Here is a 25008-nt window from a genome sequence, read left to right as displayed (position 1 = left end):
ATGGAAAAGGTTTTTTTTCTTCTCTTTTTCAAAACATGTATATATACACAACAAATATACTCCGTACAAACTACAAAAATATGTACACAATATTTACATTGACAAACTAACATATATTTTGGAACTTTGTATATCGTGGCCCATACTTTGCAACAAGAGGATGCTTCAAAAATTATAAAGGACATTCCTTCAAAACGAGATCAACCAAAAACATAGGAGCCTAGGAGGTATATTGTTTGGACCTGTATTATTTAAGTACTCCTTCTAATCACTTTTAATGTTCTTAAATTTTTGATGGTGTCTTCATAACAAATGTCAACTCGTTTCAGCCCAAACATTTACAGGCCTCATCAGGACTAGAGCTTTTAAGGATCCATCTATAAAATCAAAACAATCACATTTATAAAATCATATTAAGGATTATTAATTCAACAATTCTGTTGCTAATATAGGAACAAAAGTCACATTTTCTTAACATATTCCTCGGAGTGGTTCGGCACATTTTTATTGAAAAACACCCAAGTGATGTAATAAAAACAACATATTTTTCCCGGGTGTAGACCTCATCCAGAACAGTGTTGTGGGGAATAGATAGCATATACCGGCTACATATTTAGTGGTAAATCAGTTTAAGACTGGGCTTAATATAAACAAAGTGATGTTGAAATGCATTACCATAATCTATTTTGTCGTGTGTTTTTGCAGATGGCACAAGTATAGAATTGTCTATACTTCCCTGAGTAAAAGACAGCTGCAAGTAAAAAGCACAAATATCGCTGTCATTTTCTTACACTTGCTTGGGGGACACGGGGAAATAATCAACACTGCTTACCTATTATGTAAGGAGATCGATTTATTTCTGTTTTTCTCCTGATTGCACAACAAATGTAAGTAGGGGGGTCTAGAAAGATTTCGCCTTGCTCCCTGTAAAAAATGATTATGCACCGTTTGGTATATGCCCTCTCTTAGAGGTAACGCATCTAGAGAGACGCGCCCGGTCGATTCTTACCCTGCTTCAGTGTCTCTTTTCCGCTTATGCTTTTCACAAATATAGGTAGGGGGGTTTAGAAAGATTTCGCCTTGCTACCTGTAAAAAATGATTATGCACTGTTTAGTATATGCCCTCTCTTAGAGGTAACGCATCTAGAGAGACGCGCCCGGTCGATTCTTACCTTGCTTCAGCGTCTCTTTTACGCGTATGCTTTTCTCGCCATTCTGCTCCACCAACGTGTAAACTATCACGTGGTACGGAAGCAGATATATTCCTGACCTCACGGTTCCTGAGAATAAACAAAGGACTACCGACCCTGCCTGTAGAAAGCTACTGCAGTTGAAGGCGGACTGTAATTACACTAATCAACTGCATTGCTGCCATATAAAGACACGGGGTGTGTCTATCCCTGGGTACAAAAAATAAAAAAATCCTCTATATAAGCCCTACACCAAAATAACACGTGTGTACTAGAATGGTACTTCAAAACGGTTCTATTAATTTGTAGTATCATCTTTCCAGACTAGTAACGACCTATCACAGTGGCTAAGTAAAGGTGCACCTTTTACATTGTATTCGCCTCTTAATTGTATATTTGTCTGGAAACTATTATATTAAAAAATAATATATACAGTATGTAAAAAAGTAAATACCTTATAAACCACTGTTGTGCCACCACTCCTTACAATCTAGAAATGTCTGTAAGATGATATGTAAAAAAGAAGTCACCATATGCAGTTTGAAAATGGGCTCATTGCAACAGAGCCAAATTTCATCTCTATCATTAAGGCCAGATACCACAGTGTGGTATTTGTCGATTAGTCTGGCTTCTAAACGATTCAATTTGGTTTCTCCTTTGTCGGAGTTTGTCTTCTCCAAAGTACATAAAACTGTCCATTCCATATCATTTTCTGAATGATTCAAAGTTTGAAAATGATGCACAAGTGGGGATCCTTGTACTTTACATTACCCGTGATTTGTGTTGCAGAATACGTTTCTAGATGATTTGTGTCGTCTGCCCTATATAAAACTTATTACATTTATTTATTTATTTATTTTTGGATTTTATAGAGCGCACGGCTACCCCCGAGGGGGTGTCCCGGCGCTAACAACTAATGAGCCCAGAGAAAAAAGAAAAAGAACAAAAAATCAAGAGGAGAACAACCAAGTCTTTAGTTTGCGGCGAAAGATGGATTCAGTGGAGACAAATCTTAGCTCCAAGGGGAGATTGTTCCACAGTCTGGCTGCTGCTACTCCAAATGCTCTGCCGCCTACTCTAGATAGGCGGAAGCGTGGGACAACCAGAAGACGTAGACTATTAGATCGTAAGGATCTCACAGAGTGTGAAAGAACAAGCCGTTTTTTCAGATAGCCTGGGCCGAGGTTGTTCAAGGCTCGAAAAGCAAGTATCAGTATCTTAAAGTGGATACGTTTTGTGATAGGGAGCCAATGCAGTTGTTTACGATAGGATGCTACGGATTGTCGATAAGGAATATTACCAATCAATCTAGCCGCGGCATTCTGCACGATTTGTAGACGTTCAATCTGGTACAAAGGGGCACCTGCGTAGAGACTGTTGGCATAGTCTAAGTGAGACGTAATTAATGACTGAACCACAGTTCTACGAGCATTCAATGGGAGGTATGGCAGAATCTTTTTAATCATACCCAATTTCGCAAAACAAGCAGAGGTAGTTTTGTTAATGTGAGGAGCACAGGAGAGGGTATTGTCAAACTGGAAACCCAGATTGCGAACTGTGATAGCTGGTATCGGGGGGGGGGTCAAGGACCATTGGCCACCACAGGCTAGAGGGAATAGTCGTTTTCTGATTAAAAAACATTACCTCCGTTTTATCAGTATTAAGCCTGAGGTGGTTGGTGGTCATCCAGTTGCAGATGTTATTTAGACACTGACGAAAGTTGGCAAAAGAGGTGTCAGAGTGATCCCTAAAAGAAAACACCAGCTGGGTATCATCAGCGTAGGAGATCACTCTGACTCCCCAAGATTCTACCACCTTGGCCAGAGGGGCAAGATACACATTAAATAACAAAGGGCTCATGGACACTTAATACAGTAGACTCTATTTTTTGAGCTACAGTTTGAAAAAGTTCTCTGATGGTGTATCTGACCATTTATATCAATCTCTTTGGAATCTTTCGTTAACCTGCATGCTACACAGTTCTGACATTTATAGTGTCCTGCTACTGGAGTTAACTTTAGTGACCCTCTTAGATCTTTTTGATCGAGTTCAGGTTTCCTTGCTGCTCTCACTAATTGTTGTCTAACGTTTTTACCCTTTTTAAAAGCAAAGAGCGGCTAGATGTTCAATTAGTTTCAATTTTTTGACTCTATTTGCTTTGGGGTCATATGTGAGAACACATGTTAATGGTGTATTTTTTTCTTGAACTTTTGGCACTAGTAAAACCCCTCTCGGTGTATACCAAGCTCTTTTAAGAGCGACTTTCTCCAATCTTTTTGGGTAACTAGTTTGTCTTTAAGTTTCTCTGCATTGGCAAAATAGTCCTCTTTATTACTACAATTCCTCCTCACGTGGAGAAATTGTCCATACGGCAAATTCTCTTTCAATGTGGGAGGGTGACTGCCCTCAGAGGTCCACCCCCAGAGGTGTTTGGATGTCCTGCCTCCCTGTCCCAGGGTTTCAATAGACTAGTGTCAAACCCTTCGTGAATGTGCTCAGGCAGAGCCTTTGTGATATTCAAGTGTGTTAGGTGACAGCTCTCCCCCTCATCAAGTCCGAGATGCCCCATCCTGCCAACACCTATTGCCCTTTGACTCACTGTCTTGGAGCAATACATAAATACCAAACGCAAAATACACCTGGTCATGTGACCCAAGAAACAGGCAGCGGGCACCAAATGATAAGGACAAGAAATACCTACTTTCTAAAAGTGGATAAGGCGGAGCTGTGCCTAAAGCTAGTGCTGCCCTTACCTGCGGTGATCTGGTCACACAGACGTGTTAAGGCTGAACTGTGTCCTTTGGGAGTGCTGCCCCCGGCTTTTCTGTGTTAAAGTTTTAGTGCTGTTTCCTTCTGTCGTGCGGTTCCCGTAACTGCACTCCACTTCTCCTCAGCGCGACACCTGCTTCCAGTCAGAGCTCCTACGCCTGTGAGATTCATGGTCCGGCGAGTCAGCCTCTTTTGAGCCGGTTTCGGTGACTACGCTACTTCGCATTGCTTGCCAGCGAAGTCTCCTGGTCTCTCAGCAGCGTTTCAGCTCCTGTCAGCACACCAGCGCCTCAGGGTTCAAAGTTCGGCACTCCAGCTTCTCATGAGCCGGTTCCTGTGACAACGCTTTTCCCTTCAGTGTACCAGCGGTTCATTACTCTTCAGCGCTAGCCGGTTCTGTTATTTTCTCCTCAGATTATACCGCCTTATCCATGTGAGGGAAGGTTTGTTTCCCACGGCATCCTCTTCAGTTTTCAAGTCGTCAAGTAAGAGTTGTATTCCTTTTGACTGCTTACTTTCCTGCAATTACAGGTTTGTGCTTTGGAACGTGTTAGTCATTGGTGACACACTCACCTTAAGCTCTCATCTGAATTATAGTCCGTGTGTCAACCTCCTCAGTGGTGATACACACACCATTTTCCTCTTATATCCTTTTTTCTATCAACGGTGACAACCCTGAAATGCATTGGAAGGACTGGACCAAATTATCTGAACCTTATCTAATTGCCATGGGGGAGAGAAATTTTCAGCAGTGCGCAAATAACGCATCCTGTTGCATAACTTAGGAGCCCATGGTCGCAAAGTGTATGAAACACTACCGAAACCAGATTTGGAAGATAATGATGACTCAGATGTATATATCACTCATGAAACTAGAGGCACACTTTGGGGACAAAGTTAACATAGTCCTTGAACGTCACAAGTTTTTTTGGCAGAGTGCAAGGGGAAAATGAGTCTGTCAACAACTACATTGCGGCACTCAGTTATGCGAGTTGGGTGATCTTAGGGATTCCCTCATAAGGGATCAATTAGTCAGGTGCACGAACAGTACCAGAGTACAGGAAAAACTACTTGCAAAAAAACCCATACTGAGAGAGGCAATTTCTTTAGCGCAGTCTATTGAACATACAGCGAAGTGCATAAAAGAAATTAAAGTTACGTAAGAAGTAGTTGCTACTGTCCAAGTAGAAGTTTCAAACAGTGAAGTGCTCAAAGTAAGAAATAAGGAAGTTACAAAAGATGTACCTGTCAACTAAGCTACTAAAGAAGGACAAGGTCTTAAATGTTTTAGGTGTGGCAGTAGTAATCATTTAGCCAACAGTCCCTTTTGTTCTGCGCAGGGTGTCACATGTAAGAGGTAAAACAGAAGGACACTTCGCCAGAGTGTGTAGAGTGGAGAAAACACTATCGTAAAAATGGTCAATGTGGAAAATGAACAACCTGCAAAATGTGTTTTCCAAATAAAAGACAATGATGGGTCTTACAAAGCTAATTATTCCAAATGCATAGTTCATATTGACAATAAGCCAATAGAAATGTATGCTGACTCCTGCTCCCCATTCACGCTAATTAATCTTATGGACTTTGAGAAATCCCTGAGAGGTACAAAGTTAGAGCTAAGCACACCTGATATCTCACCTGAAGGGTACACCAAAGACCCCATTCCCCTTGTCGGCATGGTAAAGGCACACATAGGGTTCAAGGGGAGATCTACGGTAGGTAAGGTGTATGTAGTAGAGAGTGGAGCTAATCTCCTGGGCTGGCAACACCAGAAAGAGTTGGTTATTGTACTTGACGCTAACAACAAAGACCAAGTCATTTTGGTGATAACTCCCAACAGCAACAGTCTTCTACGTGATGCCTTTCCTGATCTTTTTGCAGACAAGTTAGGACGGTTAAGGGACTTTCAACACAAAATTAAAGTCAGACAGGGAGCCAAACCTGTTGTTCACAGAACCCGCCCAGTCCCTCTCCTTTTGAGAGAGCCCCTCAAGATGGAATTCGATAAATTATGTGAGATGGGGGGCATCCAACCCATAGATTCTATGTGGTTGGCGCCTATCATAGTTTGCAAAGCTTATGGACAAGGTATCCGCCTCTGTGTGGACCTACGCAGCCTCAACAAAAATATCTTGGTAGAGAGATTTCCCCTTCCCAATATAAATGAGATGTTGAGCACTATGGGGAGGGCCAAGTTCTTTTCGGTCATCGATCTTTCAATGGCTTATCACCAGGTGGAGTTGCAGCCGGAGTCCAGACTGTTAACAGCATTTACTTCTTCATTTTGAGCTCAAATGTTTGTCAGGATGCCGTTCGGTCTTGCCTTTGCGGCGGCAATTTTTCAAAAGATTATGCAACAAATCCTCAGTGGCATCACAAACACGCTATGCTTTCAGAATGATATACTTATGTATGGGTTATCCGTTGAAGAACATGATAACATCCTTAACTCAGTGTGCCAGAGACTCACTAATGCAGGGTTAACAGTGAAATTAGATGAGTGTAAGATCAAGGTAAGCTCGGTAGACTATCTGGGGCACACTATTTCCAAGGAAGGTTTCAGTCCTAAGTACAGTTTGATGCAAGCTGTCAAGAATGCTCCATACCCAACCAACAAAGAGGAACTCAAGTCTTTTTTTAGCTTCGGTTGAGTACATGGCCAAGTTTGTAAAGATTTTTTCTGAATTGCAAGATGGCCTACAGGATCGCCTAAAAAAAACAAGGCATTTGTATGGGAAGAGAAACACAACAAAATGGTAGAGACAGTGAAGAAAGAAATCCTTGAATCGCCAGCTTTAAGATCTTTTGACCTCAAAAAGAAAACTATGTTAACCACAGACTCATCCAATAAAGGGCTAGGAGCGACATTATCGCAAAGAGGTGAGAATGGGGAAACCAGGACTATCCTGTATTGGGGGATCTTTCATAGATTCACATGCCTGAATCATTCCCCGTCGCTGAGGTGGGAGTCCCACGGTAAATACAAAAGTAGTGCCAAGAGTAAATAATTGTAGTAGGCTAAAAGAAAAAGTCTAAGGCCTAAGTCTTAGTAGATTATCTACATCATTATAGTAAACAGAACCAAAGACTGGTCCCAGCCAATCAGCTGCAAGCACCCTCTAGAACCTTCCCAGCAGAGGCAGTTCTCCTTTGATTTTCACCGCACGTCGTGTGTGAAGGGTGTCTCCCTGAGCTCTGCTCAGTTTCTTCAACTATTACTTCTTTTTGGATCATCCAAGATTATGCTTAATTTCTCTGACATTAATGAGGCAGTAATATGGCAGAGTGGCAGAAAACAAGGAAATAGACTATGAAATATGTCTAACCTTTTTCCTCAAAAACTCTCAGGTTCTGAGAGATGAGGCTATTATTGGGACTACAGAGACTTAGATCTGTCACTTCTGATGAGGACAACGAGGATTCCTTCACCTCATAGGAGAGGTCAAAGGGAGAGGTTGCGCCTGGAGTCTCCAATGGGCTCGCAAAAAAGCCAAAAAAAGACTTAGCTTGAGTCTTGATAGGGCGCTTCTCACAGTGAGGCAATTGGAGAAAACTTCCTTAGAGGGAGATGCTACAACTCCCTTTTCATCCCTGACACTACATCAGGGAAATCCTCATAACCTGGCAATAAGGGGTCTAAAACAAAACTAAATGCCCACTATTACTGCCTCGCCAATATTGACCTCGTCTACGATGGCCTCCTATGACGGTCATCTACGAGGGTAGTCTACGACTGCCTCATCTATGCCGGTCGTCGATGACTGCCTCATCTACGACGGTTATCGACGACGTCCTCATCTACAACTGCCTCATCTACAACGGTTGTCGACGACGACCACCTCATCTATGACGGTCGTCGACGACTGCTTCATCTACGATGGTCGGCGATGACTGCCTCATCTACGATGGTCAGCGATGACGGCCTCATCTACGACGGTTGGCGATGACGGCCTCATCTACGACGGTCGGCGATGACGGCCTCATCTACGACGGTCGGCGACGACGGCTTCATCTACGACGACCGGCGATGACGGCCTCATCTACGACGGTCGGCGACGACGGCTTCATCTACGACGACCGGCGACGACGGCCTCACCTACGACGGTCGTCGACGACAGCCTCACCTACAACGGTCGTCGACGACAGCCTCATCTACAACGGTCGTCGACGACGGCCTCACCTACAACGGTCGTCGACGACGGCCTCACCTACAAGGGTCGTCGACGACTGCCTCACCTACAACGGTCATCAATAATGGCCTCATCTACGATGTCCGTCTACGATTGCCTCATCTATGATGGTATTGTCTACGACGGTCGTCTACGTTAGCCTCATCATCTATGTATGGTGGCCTCATCCACGAATTGCCTCATCCACGGATGGCCATCATAGGATTGCCTCATCTACAGATGGCATCACCTATGATTGCCTTATCTATGATGGTATTGTCTATGACCGTCGTCTACGACAGCCTCATCTAGGATGGTTGTTCATGACAGTCATCTATGACGACGGCCTTGTCTGCGATAACCTCGCCTACATAACCATGTCCACAACAGCCTAGTCTACGATGATATAGTCTATGATGGCCTCATCTATGACTGCATCCTGTACATAATTTAATGCAGCCGGCATCTGCTAGATTTCAACTGCCAGTTACAGTCCAACAGACAGAATGTGTCCATCATGATTTCAAGGAAGAGTCCAGGAAGATCTCAAGAGCGGTACCTATAATGGACTACATCGATTCCGGCAGTTGCTTCCGTGTATAGAAAAGAAATACTGTGAACCTGCTGACAGCCCATCCTGTCTGATTAGCCACCCTCTGCCAGATTCAGTAATTTCACAGGCCGTCCATAAGCGATCTAAAAAAAAAAAGATTCTCTACTAAGGCAGAGGCCTCTATTAGAGCTGCCAATTCTCTAGCCATGATCGGCTGTTGTGACCGTCAAATGTGGTCAGACATGGCGAGTCTCATTGACCTCATTCCTGAGGACCGAAGGCAGGGAGCAAGAAACATTCTGTTGGAACGTGCCGCATTGGAAACTATAGATTGTGCCTTGGACATCGAGAACACCAACTTCCGTCAGCTAGCAGGGGCTGCAGTGCTTAAACACCAGGGATGGCTTAAAGCCACTACTTTCAGACCTGAGGGGCAAACAAAGATTCTAGACATGACCTATGATGGAGAGTCTGTGTTTATTAAACCTATTGATGAGGCCCTCTTAGCTATAAAAACTGACACGGATACCGCACAATCATTAGGCACCTTTCAATACGGGCGCGGAACTTTTAGAGGAGCGAAAGGACATGGTTTTTCATCAAGAGGAGGATACCAAAACCAACAGAATAGGTAGTATCAATCCCAGTATAGACAGCCTTACAGCCAGACATCATACCGTCAATAGTCTACAACTAGTTTCTCCCGTCAGGGTGGTCGAAAGAGATCACAGTATCAAGGCCGAGACGCTAACGGGAAGCAGTGATCTCCACAGGGCGCCAACCATTTTACCCTCCTTACCCGTGGGCGCGAAGATTTCAGCTTTTGTTCACAAGTGGCAGGAAATTAGATCAGACCAATGGGTTCTAGACCTAGTAACCAACGACCACACCCTGGAATTAACCAAACAGCCACCTACTACTCCGCCCAGGGATCCCCCTCGTCTTCACTAGATTGAGTTGTTTAAATGAAGGTGATTTTATGACTTCTCTGGATATGGAAGACATGTATTTCCACATACCTATCCACACCTAAACATCGCAAATATCTTCGCTGTCAAGTAGTTGGCACCCATTATCAGTTCAAAGTGCTCCCGTTTGGGATGAAGTCGGCACCAATAATCTTCAAGAAGTGCTTGGCACCAGTGGCAGCAACATTGAGATCTCAATGAATACAAGTATTCCCTTATCTAGGCGATTGGCTGCTCAAAGGTCCTTCGGAACATGAAACCAAGATTGCCACAGCAAAATGTATCCATCTATTCTCTTCTCTGGGGCTGACTCTCAACAACAGCAAATCACAGTTGCGTCCTCTCCAAATCATGTTTTTTCTCGGAGCAAGGTTGGACACGGTCCAGTGCAAAGCATTCTTATCACACGGCCGGCAGCTGCGTCTTCAAAAATTGGCAAGGTTAATCTAAAAAAAAAATCCATTTCAGTCCGAATGTTTGCTTCTCTCCTAAGGATGTGCTCTTCAGCGATACATCTCATACCCATGGCATGGCTCAAAATGAGACCTTTTCAGGAGGAACTGGAACTTCAATGGCAACAAGCCATGGATTTGTTTGACGATATCATCAAGGTAACTCCTCACATGATAAATTCTCTACATTGGTGGTCGCAGACAGAGAATCTGATCCAGGGTCTCACGTTCCTACAGACCATTCCAGATTTCGTTTTAACGTTTAACGACCGATGCCTCCATGGAAGTATAAGGAGGTCATCTGCAGGATTTGCAGATTCAAGGAAGATTGTCTCAAAGACAAAAACAACAGCAGATCAACAGGCTGGAGCTCCGCGCCATTTTTCTGTGTCTCCAAGCATTCCTCCTGAGGATTGCGGGTTCCTCTGTGCTAGTCCGGACCGACAATACCATCTGCATTTATTATATCAGCAAACAAGGAGGAAGGAAATCAGGTACGCTCTCGCAAGAGGCTCAGGAATTGTGGGAATGGGTCACATTCCATACGATAGCCCTGAGAGCTGAACACGTCAGGGGTCTCCACAATGCCCTGGCGGACACGCTGAGCACGGCTCAGTCGGACTGTCACGAGTGAAAGCTGGAACAGGAACAGGTGAACACAGTGTTCCAAGCTTGGGGCAAACCAGCACTGGATTTATTCGCAACAAGAAATGCAGATATTATGCCAGCAGGTTCCCTCAACTGGGATAAAGAGGGAATGCCCTGTCCATGCGATGGTCAGGGATTTGTGCGTATGCTTTCCCCCAATACCTTTGATTCCGAAGGTGCACTGCAAGATGAAGCTGGAAGGCTGCAGTCTAATTCTGATTGCACCCCATTGGCCAAGACAATATTGGTTCCAGGAACTTCTACTATTGTCTCAAGACAAGCCCATTCGCCTTCTGCCGACGCCTACAATGTTGTCATGGGACGGAGGCCAAGAGGTTAATCCGTACCCACAGTCACTGCACTGGAACGCATGGATCCTGATTTCTTAGAGTTCAAGGACCTCAACATTTCACAGGACTGTCGTGAAATATTGTCCAAATCTCGTGCCCAAAGCACAATCAAGACTTATCGCCTCAAATGGAAACAATTTTGCTGTTGATGTGAGGCGAATAATATTCACCCAATTCAAGCTCCTGCAGAACAAGTTCTCCCTTATCTGCTTTCTCTAGCCAAGTCTGGGCTTACTCTTTCATCGGTCAAAGTACATCTTGCTGTTCTTTCCAGATTCAGGAATTGCTCGACATTCCCTTCTTCTGCTCTTCTTCACTTGTCAAACAATTTATGAAAGGACTTTTCCGAGCCTTCCCTCCAGAGTGGGAACTCCACACCGTGCTAGCGCAGTTAATGAAGCATCCTTTTGAGCCGGTCCATAAAGCTGATCTCAAATTCCTCACTAGGAAGGTTGCCCATTTACTCGCTCTTACCTGAGCAAGAAGGGTTAGTAAAATCCAAGCTTTCACTATAAAGGAACCCTTTTTACATTTTTACTCGGGACTACGTAACCCTTTAAACATCTCCCAGGTTCATTCCTAAGGTACCAACACAATTTCACTTGAGCGAACCGGTAAGATTAAAAACTTTCTTTCCGGATCCATCCGCCTCAGCTGGAAGAGCATTACACTCGCTGGATGTTAAACACTGTTTAAAAATTCTACCTACAGAAAACTAAGGATATCCGACGATCCAACCAGCTGTTCCTGGCTTATGGTCAAGCAACTCTTGGAAATGCTGTAAAGGCAACAATAGCCAGATGGCTGACATCTGCTATTCATTTCTGCCATGACAAGGCTAACAAACCTTTGCAGAGGAAAGTCAAAGTTAATTCGACAAGAACAGTATCAACGTCGACAGGTTTGTTTGCTGGAGTAATTCTGGGAAATAGATGTCGTGCTGCGACATGGAAAAATGTCCACACGTTCACGAAGCATTACTGTCTTCAATCTTCACATCAAGAAGATGCAGCGGTTGGACTGGCTGTTCTACGCCATCTCTTTCATTGAGATCAGACTCTGGTACTTTTGCCCTTTTATGTATTATTCCATTCTTTAATATTCATGCAAATGTACAGATTTATATGTCTGCAAGATTTTAAATATTTGTGTGTATATATATATATATATATATATATATATGTATCTATAATACTTGGATATAGCTTTACTTTCTATAAGCCTACTCCTTTAAAAAAAAAAAAAAAAGACAAACCTGTTTTTTCAAACACTGAGGATGCTATTTGGGAGTTTATGAACCAGTGTCTCCCACCATCCGCAAACAACAGTATATGGTATACTGCTTGCTAGTCTGATTCAGGCATGTGAATCTATGAAAGATACCCCAATACTGGATATGAAAACAAGTTACTTACCTGTCACTACAGTTATCCAGTATTGGTATCTTTCATAGATTCACATGCACCCACCCTCCTCCCCGGCTAGTCAGTTCTCTATATCTGGGATACTTACTTCTCACTTGTGCTAGGAAAATCTGAGGAGAACTGCCTCTGCTGGGAAGGTTCTAGAGGGTGCTAGCAGCTGATTGGCTGGGACCAATCTTTGGTTCTTTTTACTATAATGATGTAGGCTACTAAGACTTAGTCCTTAGGCTTTTTCTTTTAGCCTACTACTATTATTTACTCTTGGCACTACTTTTGTATTTACCGTGGGACTCCCACCTCGGCGACGGGGAATGATTCAGGCATGTGAATCTATGAAAGATACAAATACTGGATAACTGTAGTTACAGGTAAGTAACTTGTTTTCTAGCTTTTGCTGCCCGGTCCATTAGTCCCTCGGAACGCAACTACTCGGTCATCGAGAGAGAAGCATTAGCATGCTTCTGGTCCATGAATAATTTCAAGTTTTTCCTATGGGGAATAACATTCATTATACGCACAGATCACAAGCCTTTGACATTCATGTTCTTGTCCGAAAACATTTGAAACAATTCACCACGTATAACCAAATGGGTGCTGAGGTTGGAGAACTATTGCTTCAGGGTGGAATACTTACCGGAACCAGAGAATGTGGTGGCTGATTACTTGTCGAGGTCTCCTCTCAACATCAGTCCTAGTGAAGACCAATTAGATGTTCCCATCTTAGCCGTACATCTTCCATCCCTTTCCAAGGAAGAATGGGAAGAGAGCATGAGAAAAGATAGTGACATGAATGTTCTTAAAGAGTTGATTGTCATTGGCTGGCCAGAGAACCGCTATGAAGTCCCTGAAGCCATCAAAGACTTTTGGGAAGTAAGATATAAACTGACTCTCATGGCAGATAGAATATATCGCAATGGGAAAATCATTCCACCCATGGACCTCAGGAATAAAATAATTGATCTGGCCCATGAAGGGCACTTAGGCAGGAGCCTCACAAAAAACAAGGTCAGAAGTTGGTTTTGGTTTCCCAAGATGGACTCTATGGTAGAGCTGAAGGTTAAAGAATGCACCAGCTGTGCCAAAAGTGACAAAAGCAAAATCTTACGGAAAGTTCCACTATCTCCAGTCGAACTTCCGGGGGTGCCATGGACTAAACTAGCCATTGACATAATTTGACCCTTGGATGTCTTGAGGCCCCAGAAGAGGTTCATGTTTGTCCTCAAAGATTACAGTTTACACCTTCCACTACAACAAGCAACCTCATCTCTTTCCTAAAAATAAATATTTTTCTACGAAGGCATACCTGCGACTTTTGTGACGGATAATGGGGTGCAGTACACGTCCGAGGAGATGAGAGAATTTCTAAAGGAGTTAAATATCAAACATGAGAAAACTGCACTCCATTGTGCAAAAGCAAATAGACTGGTGGAGAGAGCAAATCGCATGGTAAAAGAACACATCCAACTGGCCATCACCAATGGCTATAAAATCGAAGGCTCACTGAAAGAATGCATTTAAGCATACCATACTACACCCAATCTTATCACAAAGATCTCTTCCTTTGTGACCCTAAGAGGTAGAGAACCTAGCACTAAGATGAATCCCCAGTGGTTGGAGGGTGGTAAGAGGGTTTCGCCCGATCAAGAGAAGAGTCATTTGAAAATCCAACAACACCAAAGGAGATATGAGACTTGGTATGACCAGAAACATTGGGTTAAAGATCATAACTTCAAGGTTAACAGTCCTGTAATAGTAAGGAAACCCACTCATGTAAAAACTGGACTGAGTAAAAACCAACTTCCCCAACGAGTGGCAAAGGCAAGCAAGAATGTGGTCCGTCTGGAAAATGGACCGTCATTTAGTGGTTATAGACTTGTTGACATAGCCTAAATTTTCTTTCTCGCCTATGTAAAGAGATGTGTTGTAATCTACTCAGTTTAAGCTTACCTTCTCCTTCCTCTCCATGGTTTCTTCCCTCCCCCTCTCTTCCTCTCCTTCTTGGAACGTTCCTCAGAGCTTACAGTAGAATGTTGGCCGTGTCAGTTGAGGAGAGCAGATGATCAGAATAAAGAAGCTTTCCACTTACTTGCTGTGAATTCTTCTTCATTTTAAATACTACATATATGGTCTTTCCCAAATGGTCAAACGTACCAGCAGAAAATCAATATATTTTATGGAGGTATGTATTTGTACATCGTTCACACTACTACAAGGCAGATACTCCTACTAAAGAAACAAAGAAGCAAAAGAACAAGATAGACTATAGTACAAGCGTCTGTCTAGAAAGCAAGGTTGTCAGATATATTTCCTGAAACCTGATTCTCAGTGACTGGGAAGCAGAAATGAATTCTCCATGACGGTGCTCACCAGACCATGTGTTGTGCGTAGCAAGAGACAGTTGGACTTTAGTTGATATTGCCCAGATCTACAACGTAGTGTAGTACTTGGGAAAATGGGGAGGCATGGTAAAGGTATCCTATGCTGTAAAAACGACTTCTGTTTGCTTTTAAACTGTGTGTATGGTACACCTACATCACAAACTTAGCCAAAAGGCAGCAGAGCACTGTACATGGTCAAAGACAAGCATAAAGTTATCCAGTAAGAGGAGACAAAGCTAGGTTGAAGATGGTTAGTTCTTTATTATAAACAAAAGCAAGTGTTACCTCAAGGAACCATTGACATGACAAAATGCTGGCTGCCTGCAGTGACGCATTCAAGTCAGGGTGACTAACTTTGTCAGCGCTTGCGTTTTTTCTGGCTACCATACCCCTGCCTCCTTTGACCTCCCCCCCTGCACCCCCCTTCCCCCCTCCCCCCATCACAAACACACACACCATATCTCTTTTCTATTTGTTATGTTTCTCTGGGGCATTTTTCTCTTTTCTTTTTTTTTTTAAACAATTTTTATTCAGATTTTTACAACATATTTTTTTATAACCCCTGGCCCACCCACCCCCCACCCCCCATGAGGACAGGTACTTTTATTGTTACATACATAGGTATTACAATACACAAACCTGCATTCCTTAAGGAGGGAATAAAGGAGAAAAGAGAGAAAACACAAAAGCATCAAAACTCAATGCACTCTTAATCATACATTTCCTCCTGTAACGATTTAATGAGACACAATTTAATATTATATTGCGTTATTTAATAATTTAAGAATTTGGCATTTATCAAAGGCTTCTCCAATTCCTGCATTCAATGCGCCTGAATCCAGTCTAGCAGAGGTGCCCATATTTTCATGCCCCTCTTCCGAATATTACGCCCTTTGTGTTTATAGATGGCGACCTCGAGACTGCATGTCGCAAGTAATCTAGCCTTCCATTGAGGGAAGGATGGTGGAGTAGGATCTAGCCAGGCTGATGCGACGCACAGTCGAAAGATAGCCATTGCCACGAAAATCAGCCCTTGAACCTGTCTAGGACGTTAATTACTAGAAATGCCCAGCATAACCTCTTCAGTTGTGATGTTAACCCTAGCATGGGTGATGTCCGAAAGAAACCCAGATATTTAATTCATTACATTTGTTAGGATATTAATGTGGCGAACATATGGACACTGTCTGCAGCGGGGAGCGCACATCGTGGGCATGTAGTACCTTTACCAGTCCCCCATTTAGCAATTTTATACGGTGTATAATATAATGAAAAATATGTTTTGTAAAACTGCGCCTGTAGTTTTATGGACATTAAGTAAGTGAGGGACAAATCATATGCAATGAGGGGGATACTGGATGGAACTTCAAGTTTAATTTGCCATGCCGCCCCATGTTTGTCCATATCATCTGGGAGTAAGGCGTTAAAGTTTTCATAAATCTCACCAATTCTTGGGGGCGTGTTGCTGCGTATATTTTCTATGATTTGGCATATTTGAAATTTAATTCGACCACCCCCCTTTTTTAGTAGGAAATCTCTCACCTGAAGATATTAAAAAAAAAGTCCCTGTTGGGGATGTTATAGTCTTGTTTTAATTCATCAAATGATTTAATTCCCTGGGTAGTAAAAAACAACCAAGTTGCCCTATCCCAAATGCACACCATCTCCGTACACAGGAGTCATGAAATATTTCTGGGAGATCCGTATTCTGTAACGCCGGTGTGTAATGTCAAAATCGGCCTAGACTAAGTAGTTTTTTAACCTTTCCCCAAACTTTGACGACACTAGAGATGGTTTTGAATTTCACTTTTTTAAGGTGATCATCATTAACGTGTCGCCAGAGACAGCCTGTACTCCCATTCCCCAGGATGAGTTCTTGAGGTGTGGGAATACACAGATCGTCTGGGTTAGAGTTTAGTAATCTTATGCTATAGTTCATTACCAAGGCCCAGTAATAAAGCATGAAGTTAGATAAAGCCCACCCCCCACGCTCTCTAGGTAATGTAATCCATTAGAGTGCTCTCCGTGGCTTACTATAACCCCATATAAACTGTGAAAACATTGTGTCTATATTCCTAAATACATGTGGTGGGAATTCTAAACATATCGCCCTAAAAAAATACAAAAACCTAGGGGAAAAACCATCTTCACTAAATTAGTTCTACCTCCAATAGATAGGTGCAAGTTGTCTAAACGTGACAATTCTCTCTTAGTTTGCGACATAAGTGGCTCCAGATTATTATTAACAATGTTCCCAACATCAGCACTGATGCTGACACCCAGATAGGTCGCCTTATCAGTTATTCTCGGATCTCTCATCACAATCTTAGTGTTAAGCAGGAGCTGTGTCTTACTGGAATTTAGCTTGTACCCCGAAACTCTACCGAAATCCTGTGCTTCGTTTTCAATCCAATTCATAGCATTTGTAGGATCCCCTGTGACAATGGCGATATCGTCAGCGTAAGCTAAGCATTTTGTTTCTAGACCACGCACGCATATAGGGGAGATTAACGCATTCTTTTTGAGCCTGTGTATAAACCCGTCAATATAAATGGCAAAAAGGAGGGGCGAGCAGGGGCACCCCTGCCATGTCCCCCTGTTGATGTTAAAATTGTCGGATAAATCCCCATTGATCAGTACCCTGGCACTGGGATTAACATAGAGCTGTTGGATTGCTGTAATATATTTCTTTCCTATGCCACAGTTTAGCATGGCGGCCCACAGGAACTTCCAGGAGACCCTATCAAACGCCTTCTCTGCGTCAAGCAGTATAAGCGCCATAGGGTCTCCTGTCGTCCCCGTGTAGTCAAAAAGGGATATAGCTCTTTGCACATGGTCAGTCGTAGATCTACCTGGTACAAACCCGTGTTGTCTTTCAGAGACTATATTATGGATCCGAGGTGCTAGCCGTGTTGCTAATAATTTAGAATATACTTTGGAATCCCCATTAATCATTGTAATTGGTCGGTACGACCCCATTTCCTGGGGATCTTTGTTTTTCTTGGGGAAAACTATTATTTTGGCAAGTGACCAGGATTTCGGTGGATTGCCGCCTTGAAAGATGTATTGAAAAAGTTCTGTCATGATAGTCCTGAGCTGTGGTGCAAATTTGATATAAAACTCAGTTGGAATTCCATCCAGGCCTGCAGCTTTCCCAGTGGCTAAGGAGTTCATAGATAGTAGAATTTCCTCCCAACAAAGTGCGCTATCTAAGATCTCCTGGTCTTCTAGTCCCAAACCCTCTGTAACTGATGGATCTATATAGCTCATGGGATCCTTGCATTCATTCTCATCCTCATGGTACAACTTCTGATAAAATACTTGGAAGGCTTTTCTAATATCTGCCGGATCCGACTTCAAGCCAAGCGTAGGATCCTTAATTGCTTTAATTAGAGTACTGGATGTCTCTTCCCGGGTTCTAACCGCCAAATGATGACCAACTTTCTCGCTTAGTTCGTATATAGTTTCCCTACGGGTAGTTGCTCTGACAACTGCTTTCTCAATTAAAATTTCCAAAATATAGTTTTTAGCAATTGCCACCTTGTTTACCTCCCTGTCTGTCACCTCGCCATCCTGTACTGCCTTGATCAGATCTTCTTCTGCTCTCCGCAGATTTTGTTCTAAGGATATCATTTTTTGTCTTTCTATATTGTTACGTCGGAATGAGAATCGCATAGTTTCACCCCTGACACAGGCCTTCATAGTATCCCAAACAGTTTCTATTGAGGTGGACCCCAGATTATCCTCCAAAAAGGCCGGAATCCAGTTCCTCATATACAAGCAATATTCTTCGTTATTCAATAACGCTCTTTCAAACGTCCAACTAGCAACTGTGGGCCTATCAGCCCCCACTGTGATGGTAAGTTCAAGTGGATTGTGATCCGAGAGGATTCTCGGGAGTTTATTTATTTGGCAGATTAATTTTAGAGTACAGGACATGAGCATGTAGTCCAGTCTTAGGTGCCTAGAGTGAGGGTACGAATAATAGGTATATCCAGGATCTCCCGGGTATATCTCTGACCACCCATCTATTAATCCATGGAGCACACACAAATCTTTCAGAGAGTGATATACCTTTCGTTTCCTACCATGATATCCAAAGCTTGGGTCGGATAGCCAATCGCCAGGTAAATGAATGTTAAGATCTCCACAGACAATAACGGGGAGGGGCCAGTGTACCAGTTCGTTGGAGATCTTGTTCAATACTTCCGGGTCATCACTAATACTGCCATAAACAGTGCATAATGTCAATTTGTTTTTCCCTTTATTATAACAGTTATCACATATCGCCCGAATTTATCCGCAATTGAGCGCGAGAACTGGATCCCCCCTCCTTTTGCCAAAATGGCTACCCCCCTTGTACGTGACCCCTGAGATGTAGCAGAGATGAGTCTATATCCAAGTGTTTTCAGTAGGTATTGCTGTGACCCCTCAATGTGAGTCTCCTGGAGACATATAATATCTGCAGCAGATAGCTTAAAACCTTCTGCCACTTTCTGCCTTTTCTTTATATCATTCAGGCCGCATATATTCAATGAAAGTATTTTTAATTTAGCCATCCAAATCTTTCAAAATTACCATATAGATCAAATGTGAGCCCTGAACACAACCTTTCCTCCTTAGCCTCCATTCCCTTCTCCCCCTGTATACACCTTGTGTCCCTTGTGAAAGTTTCTGGTCCCTGTCCCCCTCCACCCTCCCCCCTCCCTCCCACTCCCACCCCCGCACCATTATTGAAGCTGCCAGGCTCCACTGGAGCCTGTGTGATGACGTCTGACTAACCTCCCCCACACACCACACCACCATCCTCTCCATTGGTCTGTTCTGCACCCTACCACATCTCAAGAATCAATGACATTCCTATATTATAAGCCCATCTTTAACATCATTTGAAGCTAGTAATACCTCATATTAATTCTTTCATCGAGACGCAGGGTAAAATAATACATACGAATACATTGTAATACAGAGTAGTACAACATGAGAGAGAGAAAAAAAGGGAAAAAGAGAAATAAGACGGAGAGATTCTTTTTAGATATCAGCATAGCCACACTGTATCTGCTCCATTAGTCAAAAAAAAAAGAAAGTTCACTGTTATTATCTCCCCCCTGCCGCACTGTTCTTCTCCAGGGTGATATCTTTAAGGGCCTGCTCCGCCTGAATTTCTGAAGTAAAAAACATAGTCTTGCCCTGTGAAATTACCTTTAGCTTAGCAGGGTTTTGTAAAAAGGCTAATGCCCCAGCCTTTTGAAAGGGTGTAATAAACTGTCGTAAGCGCCAATGCCTCTCTACAGTCGCATGAGCAAAATCAGGCTTAGCAAAAAAGGAAAAACTCCCCCAGTTTCGTTTCTTGTTGGGCCTTGCCAGATCATAAACTGCTTGTCTAAGCAAAAAGTTGCCGAAAAAAACCAGGATAACTCGGGGAAATGCCGGTTCGCCTCTCGTGTGTTTAGGCAGTGAGAAAGGGAATCTATGTATCCGCTGAATCTCTTTGTCCCAATCCCAGTGTATAAGCTCGGGAAACGCATTCTTAAAGAGGTCGATTGTGAATGCCCTGATGTCATTCCCCTCACTTTTTTCTGGAATACCAAGGATCCTACGGTTGTTTCTCCGTTGCCGATTCTCTGCCTCTTCCATTTTCCACATTATATCCTTGACAGTACTATCCTGAGATGTCATTTGAGTTTTGATATTTTCTGCTGTACTCTCAAGAATTTCCGTGCGGGTTTCCACCATACATAGTATCTCAGCTATATCCGTGCAGGTTTTCCCAACCTTACGCACTGCACCTTGGATTTTTTTACCAGCGGCTCTGGCAATCCGACTTTCCGCTTTGACTTCTTTTTGAAACGAGCTCAGGGATTGAAATATCATTGCCAGCGTTGGTTCCGAGCTACCGTCGTTTGTACTGCCTTGATCCTGATTTGTTCGCGACTTTGCGCTCACTGTATTGGAATCTTTCCCCTCTGCTATGCGAAGTGGCAGCGTGTCCGAGTAATCCCATCTGAGGTCTTGCTCTTCCTCTGTATCTTCATGTGGGTTTGATCTGTGCCCTCCTGACACCCTTTTAGATCTTATTATTTTCTTTTGGCTGTCTTGTTGTTTTTCGCTACTTGTTGAGGACTCTTCGCCCCTCTCTCTGCTACTAGCACATGAAAGGTGAGTACCCTCAGACCCCCCAGATTCCTCATTCACAGAGTAAAAGTTCTCAACCAGGTCTGGGGATACATAACCTGTTTCAGTCTCAGTGTCTGCTTCCGAGTTTTCGACATTACTCGCACTGCCATCATTATTTACGTCGATCTCCTTGATTATTTGTTTTGTTGCTGTTGAATTATTTACCCCATCTGCTACCTCCAAAGGGGTGTCCACCAAATTACCCCCATGTTAGTTTCAGTACCAGATCCATTATTTTCCGAGTTTGACCCCCAGGATTTTTGTGCAGAACTACTGGTCGCAATACTCATATCTATAGAATCGGTAGTGTTTTTGTTGGGGCTGTTATCTTTAACTGGCATCAGTTCGTCCTGCCCCCCCTCCGTTGCAGTAGTCATAAACTGGTCAGGCACAGGGTCGCCCTTATCAACCGAAATAATACCAACAGTTTTACTTGCTTTACCAGAAAAAAGACTGGTGATGACAGCTTGTTTTTTAACTTTCAATGGGGCAGGGTTGCTAGATGAATACCCGATTGCAGGCTTAATGTTTTTATCCCATGGTTTCTTCTTACCAGTATCAGCAGTGGGTTCACGTTGCCCCTTCCGTGTCTTGCCATCTTGCTGTGGGGTCGCCGCTGTAATCTCAGGAGCCGGTACTGTAGAGCGCGTCTTACTCCGCGCACCGCCTCGGACTGCCATTGCCCTCCACGAGGGCTCTTCCGCGTTCCAGGCGGGCCTCTCGCTCTTCGTTGCCGTGGTTCCCCGACGCTTACGGCTGTTGCCCAGCAACCGGCACCACGCTTCACTCTTTCCCCAGCCGGGGACGACAAGCTGTATGAGCCGCGTTAGTGCCTCCCAGCGTCGGCTGCAAACTGTGAAGTGATGCCGCTTGCTCCTCGCTGCTTGCTTGCTCCTCGCTGTCGCGGTTGCTGTCGCGGTGTTCGCACTCAGCCCCCCTCGCTCACGCCAACAACTGGAGCGGGTTCCACCCATGCGGAGCCAGGTCCAGGGCGTAGTTTAGCCGATCAGCGAGATGATCTAGGTGAGGTGGTGTGGAGGTGAGTTGTGGGAGACCTCACTCAGCCACCATCTTGCTTCCAATTTGAATATACATTTTTCTCTTTTCATTCCAGGTCGAAGTAGACTTAATAGAAGATTCCCTACAGCCTGGATTTCAAAAAAAATGTTTTACCTCTTTCATTCTCCTCTCTTCTTAACACAAAGTAATTATCCTTACAATTCCTAATGTTTTAAAATGTGTAAGAAGTTTTAAATATGTTTGTTAATCTCGGAACTCTGATTCCAACACGATGTGTGTATGTTTGTCCATGAAACGCCTTGTATTTTGTCACTGACATTTCTGCAAACTGGAGGTCAAATTTTTACATTTTTAGGTTTTATTCAAAATGAGGCAGAGCCATATAGGGTTCTATGTATATTTGGAAGGGTGAGGCATTTAATTCAAGTGAAACTGGATATGCACAGCAGGTCTTAAAGAGTGGTTATGCTGAGGCAGAAGCTTATTATCACATGTGCCTTGTCTATGTACATTTTCTAACTCTCTGCAAACACATGATCCAGGAAGCACTGCAAGAAATATAAACTCTGATGTAAGTCTAACCTTTTAGGGTGTTCTATTCCTGGCCTTTCAAGCAAAAGTTAAATACATGTAAGAAGCCTGCTGCGCTGCCTACAAAGTCACTGGAGGGAGGCCAAACTCCAAATAAGGACCCCCATGATCTACAACTGATACTTTTTCTTCTAGGCATACGTTTCACTTCTCCAAGTAGCTGTATCTTCCCAGTTCCTGTATTTTCTGTGATCCAAGTGCCTTTCGTACGCGTTCTCTCACCTTTGTTTGAGGTGTGAAGTTGGTGTTAGGATTATGTAGCACTACGCGGTTCAGTAACAGCTGTGTGGTTAGAACCCAAGATGTTCTCATCATGCAATACTTTATCGTTCCACAAACATTGTGTAATTGGGTTGGAAGTTACTTCTGTAAGCAGTACATTAGTTGGCAATAGATTTTTGGTTAGATGTCAGTGTTGTGAAGATATTGTACTCTGGTGTTTTGCAGAAGTTGCGTGGTTCGTTTGCAAGATTCGGGTGTGTGTTTCAGTAAGTTAATTTAGTAACATGCTTGCTTATGTTTTGTGCATGCCAGGATTAGTTAAATTGGCAGCAACTTCTGGGCGGTGGGGTGATGAAGTTGCTGGTGTGACTGTGGAACATACAGGGTTACATGCTCATGTGTCTCTTTCCATTTTCTTCTAGAGCTCTGGAAGACATTACAGAAAGCATAAAGGAGCTCCAGTTCTACAGAGACCACATATTCCAAAATAAATCTGAAGACAAAAAGAGAAAAATCTCTGAAAATGGAGAGTAGCAAGATTGGGAGCTGAGGGGTGGGTAACCAGCTTCCTTAAGTGAATGAAACTTTATTTATCTGGGCATTTGAAAAACGCACACAAAGTGATTGTGCAGCTAAAGGAATCTTGGTACATGGTGATCACGTTTTGCTTCGCAGAATCCAATAAAGTTTCAGTTTCAGCACTTTCTACCCAGAATCTCATAAAGTTTCAGTTTGATCGCTTTTTCGCTGATAGGTTAATGCAACAAGCCAATTCCAGGTGCACTGGAGAAGGTATGTGGCTTGAAGTTCTTCACCTAAAAGCGCTGGTGCCTCATACTGCAGCTGCTGTTATTTTCAGCTCTTGCTGTGCTATTGGTGCCAGAGGGTTTCCCTGTGATCTTGGGGTTTACTTTTGCTGGGGTACCATAACATTCAGCATCTGTTTAAAGTGCGGCCAACATCACACTGTGGATGAAAAGAGCAGCTTAGTAAATCATTCCAAAAGCGGACCAGATGTCGAGTGCCTACTCTTCAGTCTCCAGTCACCAACGGTCTGCTGTGAAGTGCTCTTGATTGTGTTGTTAATAGATGAGCAAGGGCACATGCATGGAGCGCTTAGGTTGTTGCTTTTAAAATAGTCTGTCTTAGTTGTTTGCTGTTTTGCAACTAAATACTCATTTGGTTCTTTTCTTTGCGAATATTTTCTTTCTTTACAGATGTTCTCTTTTTTGTAAACAAAATAAAAAACAAGGGTGGCTTTTCTGTTTGAGTTATTTATTTTGGCAACTTAAGTATTTTAGCTTGACTACATGCCTCTTCAGTTTTACGGTATATAAATGATGTTCTCTAGTGTGACAACTAGGAGACAATCAATTGTCAGTTATCGACTTGCATAGTTCTGCATCGTAGACCTAATTCAAGACATCCACTTTAGAATGGTTTATGTTGTCAGTGGGGACCCTGGAACATTTCTTATGCAACATATCAGATTGTGACTGGTATATGAATCCAGCATGACCAAATGCAGAGACTCTTCCTAAAAAACCTTTTCATGCAAAATGTTCAGACTTTGTAGACTGGTTAATAAGTTAATATCTTCTCAAAACGAATTTGTCACACTTATTGCACATTCTGCTTCCTAAGATGTCTAAAGAGGAAAATAGTAGCTGTTAGATTTGGGGGTCTCTAGTTGGCACAGGTAGGTACTTGTGACAAATAGGGACCCTCTCCTCTAGTCAGGGTAAGGGGGATTACACACCTAAAATAACCCCTGCTCTCCCTCTAGGTTGAGTGGCGCGAGCAGCAAGGCTTTACTTCAGAGGCGTTGTAAGTTAAGCAGTTGTGACCCCATACAGTAACCCAGTGACAACACTACAAATGGACACCACACAGGTTTTATATAAAAAATAAGTAGACTTTATATAGAGTTACCACAAGACCATAAACGATAACAATACACACTATGATTACTTTAAGATGGTAGAATTAAGCTTAGTTCAGTTCTTAGATGCGACACTCTGCGTCAATGTACCTTAAGTTGCGTTGCGCTTCCACGACAAGCAATGTCGCAGCGATGGGAAATGCGGCAAAGTCAGG

At 43.2% G+C, this 25008-nt stretch overlaps 1 protein-coding gene across 1 annotated transcript in view; it reads left to right on the top strand.

The window, feature by feature from the left end:
* The window catches only part of LOC144823336 (oligoribonuclease, mitochondrial-like), a 247683-nt gene extending 223509 nt beyond the window's left edge, over nucleotides 1-24174 (top strand). Inside the window, exon 7 of the mRNA XM_078681785.1 lies at nucleotides 23334-24174. Coding sequence (XP_078537911.1) covers nucleotides 23334-23445 — 112 coding nt within the window. The 3' untranslated portion in view covers nucleotides 23446-24174. The remainder of the gene's footprint in view (nucleotides 1-23333) is intronic.
* Nucleotides 24175-25008: the final 834 nt, after the last annotated feature.

Source organism: Lissotriton helveticus, chromosome 3_1 (genome assembly GCF_964261635.1).
Source record: "Lissotriton helveticus chromosome 3_1, aLisHel1.1, whole genome shotgun sequence".
In the NCBI taxonomy this organism is placed as follows: Eukaryota; Metazoa; Chordata; class Amphibia; order Caudata; family Salamandridae; genus Lissotriton; species Lissotriton helveticus.
This window is presented reverse-complemented; position numbering and strand designations above follow the sequence as displayed.